At 44.7% G+C, this 21,227-nt stretch overlaps 1 protein-coding gene across 1 annotated transcript in view; it reads right to left on the bottom strand.

Annotated features, from left to right (window-relative positions):
* The window catches only part of CBL (Cbl proto-oncogene), a 103,442-nt gene that overhangs the window by 14,469 nt on the left and 67,746 nt on the right, over positions 1-21,227 (bottom strand). Inside the window, exons 6-14 of the mRNA XM_069741761.1 lie at positions 18,883-19,020; positions 18,016-18,103; positions 17,788-17,919; positions 17,512-17,709; positions 17,232-17,363; positions 13,612-13,968; positions 12,424-12,518; positions 8,528-8,674; positions 8,354-8,451 (exon numbers count right to left, since the gene is read on the bottom strand). Of these exons, the coding sequence (XP_069597862.1) occupies positions 8,354-8,451; positions 8,528-8,674; positions 12,424-12,518; positions 13,612-13,968; positions 17,232-17,363; positions 17,512-17,709; positions 17,788-17,919; positions 18,016-18,103; positions 18,883-19,020 (1,385 nt within the window). The remainder of the gene's footprint in view (positions 1-8,353; positions 8,452-8,527; positions 8,675-12,423; positions 12,519-13,611; positions 13,969-17,231; positions 17,364-17,511; positions 17,710-17,787; positions 17,920-18,015; positions 18,104-18,882; positions 19,021-21,227) is intronic.

The following is a 21,227-nucleotide window of genomic DNA, read 5'->3' as shown; positions in this document are numbered from 1 at the left end:
CTCCCGAGGCTGAGTGACACAGCTAGGGAGGATTTGGAGGCTCCCATTACGGAGGAGGAACTGGGACGGGCATTGCAGTCGATGGCTAATGGGAAGGCGCCTGGCGTAGACGGATTTCCTGCCGAAATTTATAAAAGCTTGGGGGAAGTGTTGATCCCTAAATTGAAGGCGGTCTTGGAAGAGGCTACGAATGGTGGAAGGCTACCGGCATCTATGCGGGAGGCCACAATAGTGGTGATTCCAAAGGAGGGGAAAGACCCGACACAGCCGGATTCATATCGGCCAATTTCTTTGCTTACTATCGACGTTAAACTCCTGGCTAAGGTGTTGGCGATGAGGTTGACAAGTGTTATTTCTGGCCTGATACACTCAGACCAGTCTGGCTTTATGCCCGATAGGTCAACTGCGATTAATCTACAAAGGCTGTATATGAACTTGCAACTCAAAGCCGATAACTGTGGCCAGAGAGTTATTGCATCTTTAGACGCTCACAAGGCGTTCGATAGTGTGGAGTGGGGGTATCTCTGGCAGGTGTTGCGAAGAATGGGGTTTGGACCGCAGTTCATATCATGGATTCAATTAATGTACTCGATGCCGATGGCCAGGGTTAGGGTAAACGGGGAGTTGTCACGGACCATACAATTGGCTAGAGGGACGAGACAGGGGTGTCCGCTTTCCCCCCTTTTGTTTGCTCTGGCGGTGGAACCACTGGCCGCTACACTTCGACAGTCTGATGAGATGACGGGGTTTAAATATGGGGTGATTGAAGAAAGGGTGGCGTTGTATGCGGATGATATTTTGTTGTTTCTGGCTGACCCGGTTGCATCCTTGGAGGGAGCCATTGGGATTATTGAACGATTCGGATCAGTGTCGGGACTTAGGATAAATTGGAGTAAGTCTATCTTGTTTAAGGTGGACGATGTGGATGGGGAACCATTGGAGGATGGGCGTCTGGAGGTGACGAGTAAATTTAAGTACCTGGGAATATGGGTATCTATGCCGGTCACTGACTATATACATGAGAATCTGACTCCAATCTTGGGTGCCCTCAAGGCAAAAGCGGATGCATGGCTTAAGCTACATTTGTCTGTGGTAGGCAGGGTGAATCTTATCAAAATGATTCTGATGCCGAAAATACTGTATATTCTTCACAATGCGCCGGTTTGGATACCACGTGGGAAATTTAGACAGATCAACTCTCTGTTTAGGAATCTGGTTTGGGGGAGGCAGCATCCGCGTATCAAACTGGAGACACTTCAGCGACCCAAGGATGATGGGGGTCTGGCATTGCCTAACCCTGAGTTGTACTTTCTTGCAGCCCAGAGTCAGTATTTAAGGGGCTGGGCGCATGAGGGGTCATCTGGGGCAGTACAGCGGTTGATGGAGGTGGTGACAAAAAGAAGGCCAGTGGTGCAATGTTTGGAGGATGGATCCTTGGAGAGTTTGGAGAAGCTATATCCGACTTTGCTGTTGATACGCAAGCTGTGGAGTAGATTGAGGCACATACGTGGGATCACGGACTTGACTAGATACTCGCCGCTATGGCATAATAACAATCTGAAAGAATTTGAGGCATTGGGGGTACTGATAGAGTGGTTGGGCAAAGGGATTCAGTATGTGTATCAAATAATTGAACAAGGTGAACTGAAATCATTTTCCCAATTGCAGGCGGAATTTGGTCTTGGGTCTGCAGGGGAGTATCAATATTTGCAGATGAGGCATGCCTTTGGAGCTCAGAGTAGGAACGGAGGTATTAGGATTCAAAGGGAATAGTACTGGAGTATGTGTGTAATGACGGGACGACTGGAGGAGTCATATCCACTCTGTACAGGGATCTGTTGCACACTTTTCTATTGGGGCTTCCAATAATGGCAAGAGCTAAATGGGAAAGGGATTTGGGCCCAATAGATAACGAGACTTGGGAGTCGGTGTTGGAATGGATCCCAAAACTGTCGCTGAGTGAACCGTATAGACTGTCACAGCTCTATGTGATACACAGAGTTTATAGGTCTCCGATGGTGCTATATAAGGCAGGATTGCGTAATGACTCTGAATGTCCGAGGTGTAGGTCTACGGATGCAGACATTTTCCATATGATGTGGACATGTCCGAGGTTGGCTGCCTTCTGGGTGGTAGTTTTGAGTCGTATGGAAGGTGCGTATGGATGCATGGTGCCAAGGGATCCAGTTGTCTGTTTGTTGGGATGCGTGGATGAGATTGGAGTGGATAAACACCTAAAGATAGCTATAGCCAGATTGTTATACATGGCTAGGAAGGTGATAGCTAGAAACTGGATTAGGGAAGAGCCGCCGTCAAGAGGAGAGTTCCTCCAGTATGTGAAGCAGGGCCTGACACTAGAAAAAGGGATTTATAAGAAGAAGGAAAACTGAAACGTTCAATAAAATGTGGTCTCCATGGATTGCTATGGGATAGTAATGTGAAGTGTGGCTTATACGAATGGTTGAGGGATTAGATACTCTATTGTTTTAATGATGGTAGTAATTAACAAGATGAGCTGCTTTGTGGGGTGGGGGTGGGGGGCTTTGGAATCGAAGGGGGCTGTTTGAAGGGGGAGGGGGGGGGAATTCTCTATATTGAAAATGTAAATGTAACATGTTAATTGCCTTGTTATTCTTAATAAAAATTTATTTGAATAAAAAAAAAAAAAGGTTCCTCCTCAAGTTTCAAAGCCTTATTTACTGACTCAGAGAATCGAGAGTCTCCTGATAATCGTCCTCTGAAACAGGTGCTTTGCTAGCCCCAATGGAAGGGGAGCGAGAAATGGAGCTCTCAGAACCCGAATCCCGGTGATGGTCTGGGGATATGGCATGAGTCCTCTTTCTGGAAGGGCAAGAGCCCCTTGGCAAGGTACGACCCTTAGAGTACGAGGGGTTTTGAGGATCGGAAGCGTCTTCCGTAAGAGTGCCCTGGTTAGAGGAGGGGTCTCGGAACCATTCTAACGCTTTTGCCAGGGATGCCATAGACCGGGTAAGGGAGGTAGCCCACTCAGGGGGACCAGGCTCACTAGGTTCGGTATCAGTAACAGGTGGTTCCTGAACAGTCGCCGGTTCACAAGCTGTGTACAATGCAGTATTTTGACCCCGGGGTAATGAGACCTTACAAGAGGTACATGCAGCAAAAAATACAGTGTGGGTTTTCCCAGACTTTTTGTGAGGCCTTGATTGAGACATAGTAACCTTGATGATAGCGCTTACTAGCAGGGGAAGGGTTAAGCTATGTATCTGCAGCTTACCCAGGTCCTGTGTCTTGAGTCTCCAGGGGAGGTCCGCAATGTATGGTCCTGAAGGCTGTATATCGGTTGTGACCCTGGATCCAGAGATTAAGAGGGCTGGAGCAGCGCTGCAGGATCAGCGCTGGGTGTACCAAGATGGCCACCGAGATCTGTGAGCGCTTCTCATGGAACGAGAAGCGCTGGAAAAGATGAGCGGCGGTAATTGCCGGTGGGCGTGACCAAGGACTCTGGCCTGTACGAGGAGAAAAGCCGGGGACTAAACTTGAAAAGCTTGCGGTTGCGGCCTGTGGGGTCATGACCGCTATTAGTGCCATCCTGAGGAGCACTCCATTAAAAATGCGCGCTGCGGACCACCCAAGGACCCAGGCTTTCTGTTAGAGGTGCGGACCTTCCATATCCCGGGGACCAGGACCCCCCAGCGCCTCGGCCCCTGCAGTGTACTCACGGTAGATGCGGTGGGCCGGTGCTCAATCCACCGTCGCCATAGTCAGGGAGGGGGTGGAGAGCTTCTGCTGCCATGCGCCATCCGCTATATCAGTGGTGATGCAGAGGGGGGCTGCACGAACGCCATTCATAATATGTCCGGCTATGCACCTGGCTCCAGGAGAGGTAGATGGAGGGCTACTCCATGTGGTCGCGTGCTATGGAGGGGGGAGATCGGAACGCGAAGGAACTGTCGCCCGTAAGGTGTGCTCAGGGCTGGCATCCAACGTTGCAGGAAAGGATACGGGAGGAACGCTCCACGTACTTGCCTGTTGATGGTTCGGGGGAGATCGGAACCTAGAAAGGGTCCATCGCCCCTATTCGCTCCGTTAAGAAAAAAATAGAATAAAAATTTAAATAAAAACGGTGGCGTCTGAAACAGACCCAAGTGCCACCTATAGACACTAAGCAAGAACTGGTTCACTTGGAGCCAGCAGGAGGGCGTATACTGCAGGGGAGGAGTTATTCTTTATGTGTTAACTTAGTGTCCTCCTAGTGGCAGCAGCATAACACCCATGGTCCTGTGTCCCCAATAAGGCGTAGGAGAAAAATAAATAAATCAGAGGTTACAAAAAAAAAAAAAAAAAAATTTTTCTGGGGTTGTGTCACCATTTTTTGAGACCCGTACCATTTTCATTATTTTAGCCGATGGAGCTGTGTGATGGCTTATTTTTTGTGGGGCAAGACAACGTTTTTATTAATATTTTGGATTAGATGTGACTTTTTGATCGCCTCTTGCAGCAGTTTTTATGGAACTAAGGCGACTAAAAACAAGAAAAAAAAATCCAAAAACTTAAATTTTGGAGTTCTTGAATTTTTGTTGTTTATGGAGTTTATCGTCAGGTTAATTGTTTTTAGATTGGGATAGATTGAACTTTTCTGAACATGGAGATATGACCTGTACTTTTTTAATCTTTATTTTTAACTAGCTGAAGAGCCCGACATTGCATGGGCATAGTATCTAGCTGTAGTTAATATATATACTCGAGTATGAGCCGAGAAATTCAGCCCATTTTTTTAGGCTGAAATTGCCCCTCTCGGCTTATACTCGAGTCATTCCCAGGGGTTGGCAGGGGAGGGGGAGCGGCAGCTGTCTAATCATACTCACCTGCTCCTGGCGCGGTCCCTGCACGTCCCTGGTTCTCCGGGCGCCGGCAGCTTCTTCCAGCGTTGAGCTGTCACATGGTACCGCTCATTACAGTAATGAATATGGACCCGTAGGGGTGGAGCCGCATATTCATTACTGTAATGAGTGGTATCATGTGACCGCTCAAAACAGGAAGAAGCTGCCGGCGCCTGCAGAACCAGGGATGTGCAGGAACCGCGCCAGGAGCAGGCGAGTATGGGGGCATTGCGCGATATTCACCTGTCCCTCGTTCCACCGCCGGGCGCCGCTCCGTCTTCCGCGTCCTCTGCAGTGACGCTCAGGTCAGAGGGCGCAATGACGCGATTTGTGTGCGCCGCCCTCTGCCTGAACAGTCAGTGCAGAGGATGCGGAAGACGCAGCTGCGCCCAGCGGTGGAACGGGGACAGGTAAATATTGCAAGTGCTGGGGGCCTGAGCGACGAGAGGAGAGTATGTGATTTTTTTTTTCTTTTTAATCGCAGCAACAGCATATGGGACAAATGTGTTTATGGAGCATCTTATGGGGCCATAATCACCATTTGAGCAGCATTAAAGGGGGCAAATGTCTTTATGGAGCATCTTATGGGGCCATGTGCAGCATTATGTGGGGCAAATATCTCTATGGAGCATCTTATGGGGCCATAATCAGCATTTGTGGAGCATTATATGGGGCATATTTTAATATGGAGCATCTTCTGGGGCCCATCATAAAATGTATGGAGCATTATATGGAGTGTATTTTGTATGGAGCATCTTATGGGGCCATCATGAACTGTATGGGGCATTATATGGGGCTCCTGATTCAATATGGATATTCAAAAACACTTAACCTACTGATGTCTCAATTAATTTTACTTTTATTGGTACCGTATATATTTTTATTTTTGACATTTACCGGTACCTGCTGCATTTTCCACCCTAGGCTTATACTCGAGTCATTAAGTTTTCCCAGTTTTTTGTTGCAAAATTAGGGGTCTCGGCTTATACTCGAGTATATATGGTAGTTATAGCACCTCACTTCTCTCATTTTCCCATCACGTCTCTCATTTTCCCCCTCAACACCTTCAGATCACTCCACCGTTTTCCCCTCATCCTCTATTTTCCTATCACACCTCTCAATTTTCACCTCACACCTCCATTTTCACCTCAGTATATACCTGTATGTCATCTCCCCTGTATATAGTATATAGCTGTATGTCATCGCCTTCTGTATACAGTATATACTTGTATGTCATCTGCTCCTGTATATAGTATATACCTGTGTGTCATCTCCTCCTGTATATACCTGTATGTCATCTCTTCTTGTATACAGTATATACCTGTATGTCATCTCCGCTGTATATAATATATAACTGTCATCTCCTCCTGTATTAGACCTCGCTCACACGTTATTTGGTCAGCATTTTTACCTCAGTATTTGTAAGCTAAAACTTGAAATAAAACAATCAGAGGAAAAGTTTATTAGAAACACGTCACCATTTCTGTATTTTTCTCCCACTCGTGGTTTTGGCTTATAAATACTGAGGTAAAATACTGGCCAAATGCTGAACGTGTGAATGTGGCCTTATACACAGCCTCCACCTGCAGCGCCTCACTCTTCTCTGTTCACAGCCTCATACTGCAGCAGCACCTCACTTCTCTCATTTTCCCGATGACATCTCCCATTTTCCCCCTCACACCTCTATCCATGAGGCTCCTCCCTGTCCCTTGATGTCATACCTCACAGGAGCAACTCCATTCTAGACATGACGGAGCCAGATGTGGCCTGTGCCTGCTATGCGGAGTGGGCGCGGCTCGATACATACATAAACATATAGATAGGGGAAAGTGGCAATATAAACTACCGTATTTTATTTTTACTTTTTAACCCCCTGAGCTTTTTTCAGTTTTGCATTTTCGTTTTTCACTCCCCTCTTTCCCAGAGCCATAACTTTATTTTTTCATCAATATGGCCGCGTGAGGGCTTATTGTTTGCGAGACGAGTTGTACATTTGGACGACACCATTGGTTTTACCATGTCATGTACTAGAAAACGGGAAAAAAATTCCAAGTGCGGTGAAATTGCAAAAAAGTGCAATCCCACACTTGTTTTTTCTTTGGCTTTTTTGTTAGGTTCACTAAATGCTAAAACTGACCTGATATTATGATTCTCCAGGTCATTACGAGTTCATAGACACCTAACATGTCTAGGTTATTTTTTATCCAAGTGGTGAAAAAAAAAATTTCAAACTTTGTTAAAAAAAACCAAAAAACTTTTTTTTTTTTAAATTATGCCATTTTCCGACACCCGTAGCGTTTCCATTTTTCGTGATCTCGGGTTGGGTGAGGGCTTATTCTTTGCACGCCAAGCTGACTTTTCAATAATACCATTTTGGTGCAGATATGATCTTTTGATCGGCCATTATTGCATTTTAATGCAATGTCACACCGACCAAAAAAAAAGAGCATTTTGGCATTTTTACTTTTTTCCTTGCTACACCGTTTAGCGATCAGGTTAATCCTTTTTTTTTTTTTTAATTGATACGGCGATTCTGAACACGGCGATACCAAATATGTGTTTGATTTTATTTTTGTTTTATTTTTAATGGGGCGAAAGCGGAGTGATTTGATCTTTTTATATTTTTAAAAACATTTTTATTTTTAACTTTTGGCATGCTTCAATAGTCTCCATGAGAGACTAGAAGCTGCCATAGTCCGATCGGCTCTGCTACATAGAGGCGATGTTCAGAGTTCAGTGTTTGACAGCAGCATTTAACTTGTTAATGGCCGTGGGGGATTGCGATTCCACCCGCGGCTATTGCGGGCACATGTCAGTAGTTCAAGACAGCAGATATGTGCCAGGAAAGATGTGGGCTCACCGCCGGAGCCCACATCAAAGGGAGGGATTCTGACGTTGATGTAAATGTATGCACGATGTTGGTAAGGGGTTTACGTTATTGTTAGCCCCTTAGGGGATTTGAAGATGTGATCATCCCATCACTTGTGCTAAACACAGCAATGCCTCTTTATATCGCAGAAACCAGTGTCTCCTAAGCCCGGCCACGGGCAGGGTTTAAAAGGGACTCCTGTAATGTCAGGTATGGGGGTCATCAGCTGATTCCCGGCTGTCATGACAACCCGCGATCACATCACAGACCCGCTGATGGGCATAGAGAATTACGCGCATGAACGTCGGTGTGTGCCAAATGCCTATGTTAGAGATTGACCGCGGCATTAAAAAGGTTAACAATCGTTGAGTGGAGCACCACTTCACTGGCAATTGTTAGCGGAAGAGCCTGGCTGGAATACTCAGCCACCAGCTGCCGCTGTTGGGTGGGCTCGCTGCAGGAACCTGTCCCATACACCCACTTCCGACTGGCGCCGTACATTTATGGCAGATGTCAAGAAGGGGTTAACTACAATAACTACAATTAGGATATAGCAGCTTTTAAGGCGCTAATCATAGTCCTTCACTACATAGACAAAGCTTTCCAGGAGGGTCACGAGTCTTACCCGCTTCTCTCCCCGGCTCCAGGACCACCGGTGCCGATTGGCACTGGATGTTGTACATGGTCTCATATGAGTCTCTTTCAATCAACGGCTCCCCGGGCCTAAAACAGAAAGAAAGACGTCAGTATTGAGCTCCAACACCACAAATATATAACCCAGGGCAAAAGATCTGCTAACCTCATCCCAGGAGTCATCACTTCCACTGGCCGCTCACATTTAGGTACCATGGTGGGAAGAACCGGTCGGGAGGATGGACACATGTATTCGGAATCATCAGCACTTTCTGAATGATCTCCTAATGGAGGTTTTGGCACTGGGAACGGCCTATAATGGAAGAAGATGGGAAAAAATAACAACCCGGAGGAAGAGCCAAGACTGCAGGAGCATCTCATCTTACCATACAAGATACTAAGAACACAATCATTTCTCAAACATCTTCTGGTTTTAACGATTTTATAGCATTTTTACTGGGAACTGAACCTGTGATCGCTTGTTTTATATACTGTAATATCTCAACCTGGACTTAAAACCAGCATTAACAATGAAACCAAGGGGGTCCGCAGCAGTATCCCATTAACACCCCCATTCACATGGCAGGGGAACAGCAGATACACGGGACACGGGAGCAGAACTGTGCACCTTAAATGGTTAAGTCAGGGACCCAGAGTGACATTTATCAGCCACACGCAATGCTGAACTCCATCACTACTGCTAGGAGAGGATGACCGCTGGACAGGACATCCCACTACATCAGGCTTCAGGAAGGGGTTAAGGAGAATGCTTCGTGTGGATACAACCTGTACACATTAATAAAGAGATCGCAGACCTATTGAGGCTGGTGTACAGACTTTGAAAATCCAAGATATTAAAACGAGCGTGTCAGCTGGGCTCAGAAAAAACGCATCTGAATATCAAGCCAGAAACTTCGGAAAGGATAGTAAAGCCATTCTGGATAAGTACATCAGCCTCATCAGATCCAAGGTGTATTTAATGCCTTTTTATGAAATCCAGAGACCGATCCGCTTTATAGAAGTGATTATGAATGCAAAATCCGGCAAGTACAGAAAACTGAGCAATTACAGCACCGCCGTATTCTCGTTATACCTGACAAAATAACAGAATATACAGTTTTGTCGTCGGCAGATTGTTAAAGCCAGAAATGTGTTTCACCAATAGGGCGGTGTGAAGGGTTATTGCTCGCATGATGAGCTGTAGTGGGCACCATTTTGGGGCTCATAACTTTTTACTAGGGAAGGAGAGATTTAAAAAAAAAAGAAGAAAAAAAATTGGATTTGCTTATGTTTTGTTACATACGTGGGGAAACCAAATATGCAGATTTTTCATTTTATCTTTGTTTTTGATAAACTTAAAAAAAAAACACATTTCAGTGGCTACCATTAGCTTAATAGAGAATAAAGAAATCCGCCATATGGTTAAGAAGAGAAGGGACTTTTCAATTTTGTGCAAATGTTGATAATCTTTTCCAAGGAGGCGTGAATGGTTGGGATTCTCTAGAATTATTATAAAATGAGAACTTTATATAAAAAGACCCTGATCTCTGGAACTGTACGGCTCAGTTACCAAAAAAATAAACCCAACCCCCCCCCAAACTACAAGGCAGAGCAGGGGGAACCGAGCAGAAACGGCCCACTTCACACATGAAGACCGCTTCTCTTTTCCTACTTATGGTTATGAAACAAGAAGTGGTTGTTCCGTCTGACAGCTCCAGGCTGCTCAACTGCAATTCTATATCCATTTCCTCCACTGACATTTCCGGCTTCAGAACAGTCATGCTGAATGCAGAATTCGTGGTACTGGATTGTGATGTAAGGGCATCACACCAGGAAGGAGAGGGGAACTCAATGACCACAGGATCTTCTAGTAACAAAAAGGGCACATTAGCATTCTTGCAAAATTAGGAAAGATATCCGAGACTTAAAAAAAAAAAAAGCATGTAAGCACCAACAGGCATGTAGTTAGAGGAAACTACCTGCATGTTGTACCCGGCACCAGTCATTGACCGCTCTTGCCAGAGATTCAGCTGCTTCGTCAGCACAGCAGTGGTTTCTCTTCCTGTTGACAGGGCAGGACTACTGGTGTCATGCTGATTGACAGTCGGCTTTCCCCAATTAGTCAGTGGACAGCCCGCTATCAATCAGCATGACACCAGTAGCCCCATCCTGTCAACAGGAAAAGAAAAAGCCGCTCTTGACAGGCAGCAGCAGAATCTCCGGCAAGAGCGGTCAATGAACGGCACTGGGTACAACAGGCAGGTAGTTGCCTCTGTTAGCAGCTACATGCCTGTTAGTGCATTTTTTTTTTTTTTAAGTCCCGGATATCTCCTTTCAGGGAAATGTATCATGTAATTAATCAAAATTTTATTATTTAAATCTAAATTATGTACAAAAGAAAAGGTGTGTTGCCATCTTCAATGTAGACAGTTTTTTAAATAACGCAGAACATTCCACGATGCTGCTACAACGGAGGTATGAATTCCTGCATGGTCTGTGGGAACATAAGATGGGCGTTACTACCCCAACCTCCGTCAAATGTGTGTGGCATTGCCCCTTACTCCCACACGCCCAACAGACCCAAATCCTCATATTCATCTCTGAAACGAGAGGTCGTGTATGTGCACAAGACTTCCGACGACAAAGAACCTGCATCGTGGTGAGGCAGAAGATGCTCGTTTTACCATGAGAAACATGAAGAGGTTAAAAAGTACAAAAAAAATACGTGACCTTATGCACAGCATCATTTCTACATTGCAGTGAACATAACCTTTCTTTTTACCCCCTTCATCCCCAGACCTTTTTCCGTTTTTTTTTTCGCCCCCTTTCTTCCCAGAGCCATAACTTTTTTTTTAATTTTTCCGTCAATATGGCCATGTGAAGGCTTGTTTTTTGCACGACACCATTCATTTTACCATATAATGTACTGGAAGATGGGGAAAAAAAATCCAAGTGTGGTGGAATTACAATAAATGTTTCATTCCGCAGTTGTTTTTTTACCATGTTCACTAAATGCTAAAACAGACCTGCCATTATGGTTCTCCAGGTCATCATGAGTTCACAGATAATGAACATGTGTAAGTTCTTTTTTATTTTTATGTGGTGAAAAAAAAATTCCAAAGTTTGATAAAAAAAAAAAACAAAAAAAAAAACAACGCACGCCATTTACCAAGACCCGTAGCGTCACCATTTTGGGCTAGACATGAACTTTTGATCACGTGTTATTGCATTTTTTTGCAATGTTGCGTCGACAAAAAACAAAATAGTTTTGATTTTTTTTATCACTATCCAGTTTATTGATCAAATTATTTTCATATCTTGATAGATTGGGCATTTCTGAACGTGGCGATTCCAAACATGTGAATTTTTATTTTTTATTTTGAATGGGGAAAAAGTGGGGTGATTTAAACTTTTACATATGTTTTTTTTTTCTCTGGCTTCAATAGTCTTCATAGGAGACTTGAAGTTGCGATCTTCTAATCGCTTGTCCTACACAGCAGAGCTTCAGCCTTGCTATGGTTAGTAAAAATTCTCATCACAAATTTGCAATGACAACCACAGGGGTCTCCTGCAGACCCCCCACCTGTTGTCATGCCAACCCATCAACGCCCCGCGATCATGTGACAGGGTACAGATGGGAAGGGTTAGTGACGTGCTTCCGGAGCGTGCATGCTAAATGCCGTAGTCAGAGATTGACAGCAGCATTTAACATGTGAACAGCCACGGATGGATTGTAATTCCACCCGCAGCTGTTAGAGGCACAAGACAGCTGATGAAATCAGCTGTCATGTGCTAGAAAAGATTCGGGCTCAGCAATGGAGCCTGCATCAAAGGGGAATATACCTCATATGTTGTGAATGTGTTAATGTTTAATGAGCATTTTTTCAGGCAGAATTTGCTGAGAGATTTCGTGTGCACATACCCATAAGGTCAAGCCTTGTAAATAAAAGGTGATGGATCTTCTATAGGAGCTTTGTGAAACTCTACATGAATACTAAACTTGGGTTCAGAAAAATCCTTTGGTTTTAAATAAATAAAAACACTAAATTACAATGATTTTACCTGGCGGCCAAAGAGTAGATGGCATTGGCAGAAGAAGATGGCTTCACTTTGGGATCATCAATATCAAGCCCTGCCAAAAGCTCCATACATCCACTCTGAAAAATAGATCAAATGGTCACATTTGAGTTAAAAAAAAAAAAAAATATGTTATACTACCTTGTAGATCAGATAGTTATACATTGGATTAGAAACTAAAGGTACCTTCACACATAACGATTTCGTTAACGATATCGTTGCTTTTTGTGACGTAGCAACGATATCGTTAACAAAATCGTTAAGCGTGACAGCGACCAACGATCAGGCCCCTGCTGGGAGATCGTTGGTCGCTGGGTATGATCAGGACCTTTTTTTGGTCGCTGATCACCCGCTGTCATCGCTGAATTGGCGTGTGTGATGCCGATCCAGCGATGTGTTCACTGATAACCAGGGTAAATATCGGGTTACTAAGCGCAGGGCCGCGCTTAGTAACCCAATGTTTACCCTGGTTACCATTGTAAAAGTAAAAAAAAAACAAAAACAGTACATACTCACATTCCGATGTCTGTCACGTCCCCCGGCGTCCACAGGGTTAAAACTGCTTTCGGCAGGAGCGCTGCTAATGCACACGCTGCTGCCGAGAGCTTTCCCTGCACTGTGTCAGCGCCGGCCGGCCGTAAAGCAAAGCACAGCGGTGACGTCACCGCTGCTTTACTGCCGGCGCTGACAACAGTGCAGGGAAAGCTCTCGGCAGCAGCGCGTGCATTAGCAGCGCTCCTGCCGAAAGCAGTTTTAACCCTGTGGATACCAGGGGACGTGACAGACATCGGAATGTGAGTATGTACTGTTTTTTTTTTTTTTTAACTTTTACAATGGTAACCAGGGTAAATAGCGGGTTACTAAGCGCGGTCCTGCACTTAGTAACCCGATGTTTACCCTGGTTACCCGGGGACTTCGGCATCGTTAAAGACAGTTTCAACAATGCTGAAGTCTTTCCCCTGATCGTTGGTCGCTGGAGAGAGCTGTCTGTGCGACAGCTCCACAGCAACCACACAACGACTTACCAACGATCACGGCCAGGTCGTATCGCTGTTCGTGATCGTTGGTAAGTCGTTTAGTGTAACGGTACCTTTTGGCAGATAACGTTAAGGGCATGAGATAAGCTTACTGCTAGCAGCGCATTACCAGCTCATTGCTTGTTTCAGCACTTACTGTAGCAGCGTTGTCCAAGCTCTGTGTGCTTCCATGACGTTCTACCCTTTTATCATCAATATGTGAAGGCAACGTGAAGGGCAGAGAGTGCCTGTTGGTAAGCTCCTTGCCCCCAGTCCACGGGTCACTAGCATTTAAGTTGGGCGTTGGGGCTTTGGGAACAGAACGCCAAGGATCCGGACGATTTGAGGGAAGAGGAAGTGGCTTTTCTGCTGGAGTGGAGGGAAGAGGTCTCCTCTGAGGTCTGTTGTCACCGACCATTGAATGCGGTCTATCTGGGGGTGGAGGTGGTGGGAGGTCTCGAAGTGTTGGAGGGACAGGCAATGGTTTGTCTTTGTGATGTAAACTAGCAGAAGCCTAAAGTGTTAAAAACAAAAAAAATGGCATTTAAAAAGTTACAGACACAATATATAAAACATAAAATAAAATACAACACATATATACACACACACTAAAGGGATTAAACAAAAAAACCCTGGGAAACATTTTCTCAATTGCAGCAGTTTTTCTACAACGCCTACTCATTTCATGAGCTCAAAAGAAATTGGACAAATTAACTTTACCATAAATGTTCATTTTTACTACTGGAAGCTATGGACGTCACCAAACGCTGGGTTTCCTCCAGGGCTTTACTACACCTGACTTCCATTGTTTCTTGTTTGTGGGTCTTTCTGCCTGAAGTTTTGTCTTAAGCATGTGAAATGGATGCTCGATGGGGTTGAGATCTGGCGATGACTCGGCCATTGCTGAATATTCCACTCCTTTGCCTTAAGCTCATGTGTTGCTTTCGCAGTATGTTTTGGGTCATTGTCCATCTGTCCAATCAGCGTTGCTGCATTTAGTGGATTATGAGCAGAACCTATCACCCTGTACACTTCAGAATTCATCCAGCTGCTTCTGTCTTCAGTCACATCATCAATAAACACTAGTGACCCAGCGCCATTGGAAGCCATGCATGCCCACGATATCACACTGCCTCCGCCATCTGTTACCCAGGATGTGTTGTGCTTTGGATGATGAGACATTCCAAACCTTCTCCATACTTTTCTTACCATCATTCTAGAACAGGTTGACCTTCATTTAATCTGTACAAAGAATGCTTTTCCAGAACTGGGCAACTTATTTAGTTATTTTTTGACAAAGTCAGATCTGACCTTTCTATTTGTAAGGCTGATTAATGGTTTGCATCTTGTGGTGAACTCTGTATTTGCTCCCATGAAGATTTTGCTTTACAGCAGACAGATACTGAAATGCCTACTTCCTGGAGCAGGTTCTTCACTGAGGTGGATGTTGTGAAAGGGTTTTCTTCACCATGTAAAGGATTCTGTGATCATTCACCACTGTTGCCTTTGTGGATGTTCAGGCTTTTTTGAGTTCCTAGCTCACCTGTGTGCTATTTTTGTGCAAAATGTACCAAACTGTTGATTTGGCCACTCTTAAAATTTCTGCTATCACACGGACGATTTCCTTTTTCAGCCTAATGATGGTCTCTTTCACTTCAATCAAGAGCTCCCTTGACTGCATGTTGTGGGTTCACAGCAACATGTTCCAAATGAAAATGTCATACCTGGAATCAGCTTTAGACCTTCTACCTATTAAATTGATGATGGATTAATGAGGGAATACCCCATTTGGCCATTAAATAGCTTTTGAGATAATTGTCCAATTGCATTTAGTCCCTTTAAATAGAGGAATTTACATATTAAAAAGCTATAATTCCTAAACCCTTGGGCCATGTTCACAAGTTCAGTATTTCACATCAGCATATGTAAGCCAAAATACCGTATATACTCGAGTATAAGCCGACCCGAGTATAAGCCGACCCCCCTAATTTTGCCACAAAAAACTGGGAAAACTTATTGACTCGAGTATAAGCCTAGGGTGGAAATGCAGCATTTACCGGTGAATTTCAAAAATAAAAATAGATCATTATTTCCCCATAGCTGTGCCATATAGTGCTCTACACCATTCATATTTCCCCATAGCTGTGCCCCATATAGTGCTCTGCACCGTTCACTGTGCCCCATAGCTGTGCCATATAGTGCTCTGCACTGTTCACTGTGCCCCATAGCTGTGCCATATACAGTGCTCTGCACCGTTCATTGTGCCCCCTAGCTGTGCCATATACGGTGCTCTGCACCGTTCACTGTGACCCCTAGCTGTGCCTTATACGGTGCTCTGCACCGTTCATTGTGCCCCCTAGCTGTGCCTTATACGGTGCTCTGCACCGTTCATTGTGCCCCCTAGCTGTGCCTTATACGGTGCTCTGCACCGTTCATTGTGCCCCCTAGCTGTGCCTTATACGGTGCTCTGCACCGTTCACTGTGCCCCATAGATGTGCTCCATATACGGTGCTCTGCACCGTTCACTGTGCCCCATAGATGTGCTCCATATACGGTGCTCTGCACCGTTCACTGTGCCCCATAGATGTGCTCCATATACGGTGCTCTGCACCGTTCACTGTGCCCCATAGATGTGCTCCATATACGGTGCTCTGCACCGTTCACTGTGCCCCATAGATGTGCTCCATATACGGTGCTCTGCACCGTTCATTGTGCCCCCTAGCTGTGCCTTATACGGTGCTCTGCACCGTTCACTGTGCCCCATAGATGCTCCACATTAATCTGTGCTGCCGCTGATACTGCTGCAATAAAAAAAAAAAACACATACTCACCTCCCTTGATTGCAGCTCCCAGCGTCTCGTTCCGGCGCCTCCATCTTCCCGGCGTCTCTGCTCTGACTGATCAGGCAGAGGGCGCCGCGCACACTATATGCGTCATCGCGCCCTCTGCCTGATCAGTCAGAGAGCGCAGACGCCGGGAAGATGGAGGCGCCGGCCGGGAAGATGGATCGGCGCCCGGCGGCTGGAACGAGGACAGGTGAATATAACATACTCACCTAGTCCTGGCGATCCTCGCGCTGTCCCCTCCTGTCTTCGGCGCTGCAGCTTCTTTCTCTATCAGCGGTCACCGGCACCGCTGATTAGAGAAATGAATAAGCGGCTCCGCCCCTATGGGAGGTGGAGCCGCTTATTCATTTCTGTAATGAGCGGTCCCACGTGACCGCTGAAGAGAGGAAGAAGCTGCAGCGCCGAAGCCCGTGGGACGGCAGGGACAGCGCGAGGATCGCTGGGACTAGGTAAGTATACCCCAGCGCCCTCAGCCCCTCACCTGCCGACCCCACCGCTACCGTGACTCGAGTATAAGCCGAGGGGGGCACTTTCAGCCCTAAAATTTGGGCTGAAAATCTCGGCTTATACTCGAGTATATACGGTAAGTAGGAGAATAGTCAAAGGAAAAGTATAACAGAAACACGTCACCACTTCTGTAATTATCACCCACTGCTGGTTTTGGCTTATAAATACTGATGTAAAATACTGACCAAATACTGAACGCGTGAACATGGCCTTACTCCAATTAGGACGTGAATACCCTCAAATTAAAGCTGAGACTTTGTACACAATATTGATTATCCAACCATTTTGAATATGTTTTGGAGCTAAAGTGATAAAACCTGTGTCATTGTCCAAATATTATTTCTAGACCTAACTGTATACACACATATGCATGTATGCATGTGTTACACAAACTTATGCAGAAGCAGAGATGTTCGAGATTCACCTTCGAGCTCGTTGAAGGACTACATGCGCCCGGGGGATTTGAAGTTCTTTGCTGGAGCAAGTCTAAACGAGGGGGTACAGGTGGTAGAGCTGTCGGTGTAGCAACTGAAAGCGGAGATGGAGGCCTTTCAATCTGAAAAGGAAAAAAAAGACAGTATTTCAATCCATTGCCAGCCACACAACAGAAGATAAGTATCACACAAAGTACCAGTGTGTGTAAAACGTCCTAAAACTTTAAAACCCTGTTAAATCAAAGAGAAAAGCCATAAAAAAAGACAAACCTTGGCCCCAGCTAACATGAAGAGGGAATCATTTCCATCGTCGTCATCATCTTCATAACAAGGCGATGGAACACCGTCTAGACAGTGGCGTAACATTTCTGCCATACCACCGCCTCTAGGGTCAAAAGGATCCACTACAATAGGTTCTGTTCCTTTTATTTCACAGCGGCAGAAAGGACATCCCTGGCCTTCAGATTCCTAACAGAAGACACAAGGGGTTTTCTCACAAATTCTATTATGGAAGACAACGGCATTCCAAGAAGATGAGATTCTGACCTGCCAGGAAGTGAGGCACAGCGTGCAAATTAAATGGCCACAGGGTTCAATCTTTACATCCTTATCGTTCTCAGCACATATCTTACAGAGCTGGAAGGTGGAGCCCATCTCACAGTACAGCTCATACTGCTCCTGGAGAAGAAAGCAAAGACAACATATTGGCACATCACTGGTAACCAGGGCATCACGATCCTTGTTTACCATGCCAGCTGACCTGACAGAAGTTACCTGAGTAACTTTGATGTGGTCCTGAGGTGTGGGTTCACATAGGCCTGTTAAATCTGGGTTCTGACTTCGACCATCTGGAAATAGATAGCTGCAAGCACAGAAAAAAACAGGGATTTTTGTGTACTCACTGTAAAATCCTTTTCTCCGAGCCACTCATTGGGGGACACAGCATGAACTAAAGTCCTGGGTCCCCCGATGAGGCAAAGGAGAAACAGGGATTTTTGTGTACTCACCGTAAAATCTTTTTCCCCCCGAGGCACTCATTGGGGGACATAGGACCATAGTTCATGCTGTGTCCCCCAATGAGGTGAAGGAGAAATAAAAAATAATACTAATGCTGGTGGGCATCTTAATCTAGAACAGCGGGCACATCGTCCTGCATACCATCTTCTCTAGGAGTTTTCCATATGAACTTATAAGGGTACATGGCCATCAAATCCCACCAAGGAAAACATCTGCAAAGAGTTTGTATGTTCTCCCAGTGTTTGCCATACTGATAGGGAATTTAGATGGTGAGTCTCAATGGGGACAGTAATGATAAGTTCTGTAAAGTGATGCGGAACATGATGGCGCTACAGAAGTGTAACATCTGAAATGTTTTCTGTATTAGCACAAAAATATTAGAGGGGAAGAAAATCGATTGGCACAAAATCCAGACATGGCATAAAACAAAATATGCATAAGCACTGATCCACGATTCATTAAATCTATTCTGGATAGGGAAAAAAAAACACTTGCACTTGCTGAAGAACCATGGCATTTATGATATCTTCATACATGACAATCTCAGACTAGACTACACCTTGAGGAAGCAGCAAGTACATGACGCGAGAACATATGAAGCTAGAAAGAGATTATGGCCCTTACAATCCTTCCCGGAATCCATCAATCAGAGCCTGGAACAGAGGTTTGTTGTGTGGAATGGTCTGTAAAATGTTGCCATCCGCGGTAACGTATCCAATCGCCCACTGGCCAAGTCTTGTGCAGCTCAGGCGAAAAATGTAACTGCAAGAGAAAATAAGTGTGCAGAGCAATGATGAATCTATCCAGACCATTTAGGAAGGAGAGACAATGGGGTCCAACTAGCAAAGCTTCATCCCACCCTTCTGTGCGAGGCAGAAGTATTTAGTACAGAAGTTTCAGTGCTCCCAAGTATCCAAAAATACAAAAAAAAAAAAAAATAATTATTTGGGGAAATAGGATGAAGCCTCCAAGACCTCAAATAAACCAACATCGCTCTGAAGAGAGCCGTTCTAGTCTCTCTAGTCCGAAACCTATTCTTGAAGTTTTCGTTGGTCATGTTCTCCCCAACAGTTTAATGTAAGAAGTCATCACAAAATGCCATGTTCATCACATTACTACAGATTTGTCACTGGGGGCTTGTACTTGTTCTTCCTGTATGACCAAGTCTAATCATACGCAAACATTAACATACAGGAGAAAAAGAACACGCCCACAGCAGCTCAGAACAGGTCACTCCTGTGTGAGATACTATGACACCCTGCTCTGATTTTACTGCAGAGGGATGCATTAGCTGAACATAATAGAGATAAGTGGACAACTTTCCTGATAGCATTGTAGAGGGAGTGTCAGCACATCAGAGCCGACTATGCCATGAGAGAAGTAAAGCAGATAGAAGGGTTTGTAATGAGACACCGCTAAACTCACCTGTACAGCACCCTCCCCCCACCCAAACTGACTGCGGTGAAGGATGTTCATTATCTTGTGCTCTAGTTCCAGCAGTTTCAACCCATGAACAAGATTATAGGAGATAAATCAGGGTATTCTGACATTACATTGAGAAACCTGCTATTAATGGGGAAGCACTCTTCTTTCCTTTGAGTGCTGCTGGCGATTGGTCAACATCACACAGGAGGAAGAAGTACACACCTACAGTGAAAACTATCAGAAAATATTCATTAGGTGCCTAATCCTTTGATTATAGCTCTACACTGAAAGAAGGTGAAGAAAAAAAAAACAAAACAAAAAAAATAATTTTATTGTGCCCTACAGCCACCACTACAAGTGTGTGTCCAGTTCACTGAATCTGTCGTCAAGCCAGGGAGCTGTCAATCAAGCAAAGGACGGTGGCACTACGGGGGATTAAGAGCCAGTAACGCAGAGGCTTGGAAAATGCTGTTACATACTGGAGCACTTAACCCCTTCGCACCGCGGTCAATTTAAATTTGTTTTCCTCCACTTCTTCCAAAAGCCATAACTTTTTCTATTTTTCTGACCACATAAACATATGAAGACGTGTTTTTTGTGACCAGTTGTTCTTTTGAATGACACCATTCATTTTATCATGTGATGCACTGGAAAGTGGGAAAAAAAAATCCAAATGTGTTGAAATTGCAAAAAACAAAACAAAATGTTTTTTATTTAACATGCTCAGCACATGGTAAAACTGAACTGGCAATGTGATTCTCAATACCAGTATGATTATGCAAATACCAAACGTATTGTTTTGTATTATTTAAATTGAGGAAAAAATATGGAAATTTGTATAAAAAAATATATATTTATTTTATTGCTTGTGCAGTCCCACCCCCCTCTCCCCCTCCCCGAGGACAGTAAAGCTAATTTTCATGATAAAGTGCTGTGCAGCGGCTTACGTTTCGATCCCAGAGCTGTCGTCTTTGCTGACACCATTTTGGGGCAGATATGATGTTTTGTCTCTTATTGCAATGTTGTGATGTCCAAAAGACCACAATTCTGGTGTTTCGATTTTTTTCTCATTGCACCATTTAATAATAGTATTATATTATATTTTGATGGATCTGACATTTACAAATGCAGCGCAACCAAATGTGCATTTTGGTTTATTTTTAATTTAATTTGAATTTTTTTTTTTTTTTTTTAAACTTTTAGTGTATTTAATAGTCCCCTTGGGGGACTTCAACCTGCAGTAGCCTGATAGCTTCTACTATACATAGGCTTCCACAGAAGAATCGTCATGACAAGCATGAAGGTCTTCAGAAGACCCCGGCTGTCATGGTAACCGACAAACAGAATTGGAATGACACTCCCCCGCCGTTACGTGTTAAATGCTGCTGTCAGAGATCAACAGTGGAATTTAACGGGTTAACAGCCTGAGGGTGGAGCTGATGAAGGCAGATGCCGAAACGCACGTCGGGGTGGGCGCATCCAAGGGACAACACACAGTATAGCAGGTAATGTACCATCTATATGAGGATTTAAATGTTCCAGCA

Source organism: Ranitomeya imitator, chromosome 10 (assembly GCF_032444005.1).
Source record: "Ranitomeya imitator isolate aRanImi1 chromosome 10, aRanImi1.pri, whole genome shotgun sequence".
In the NCBI taxonomy this organism is placed as follows: Eukaryota; Metazoa; Chordata; class Amphibia; order Anura; family Dendrobatidae; genus Ranitomeya; species Ranitomeya imitator.
Note: the sequence above shows the minus strand (reverse complement) of the source record. Positions and strands in the feature narration are given on the sequence as shown.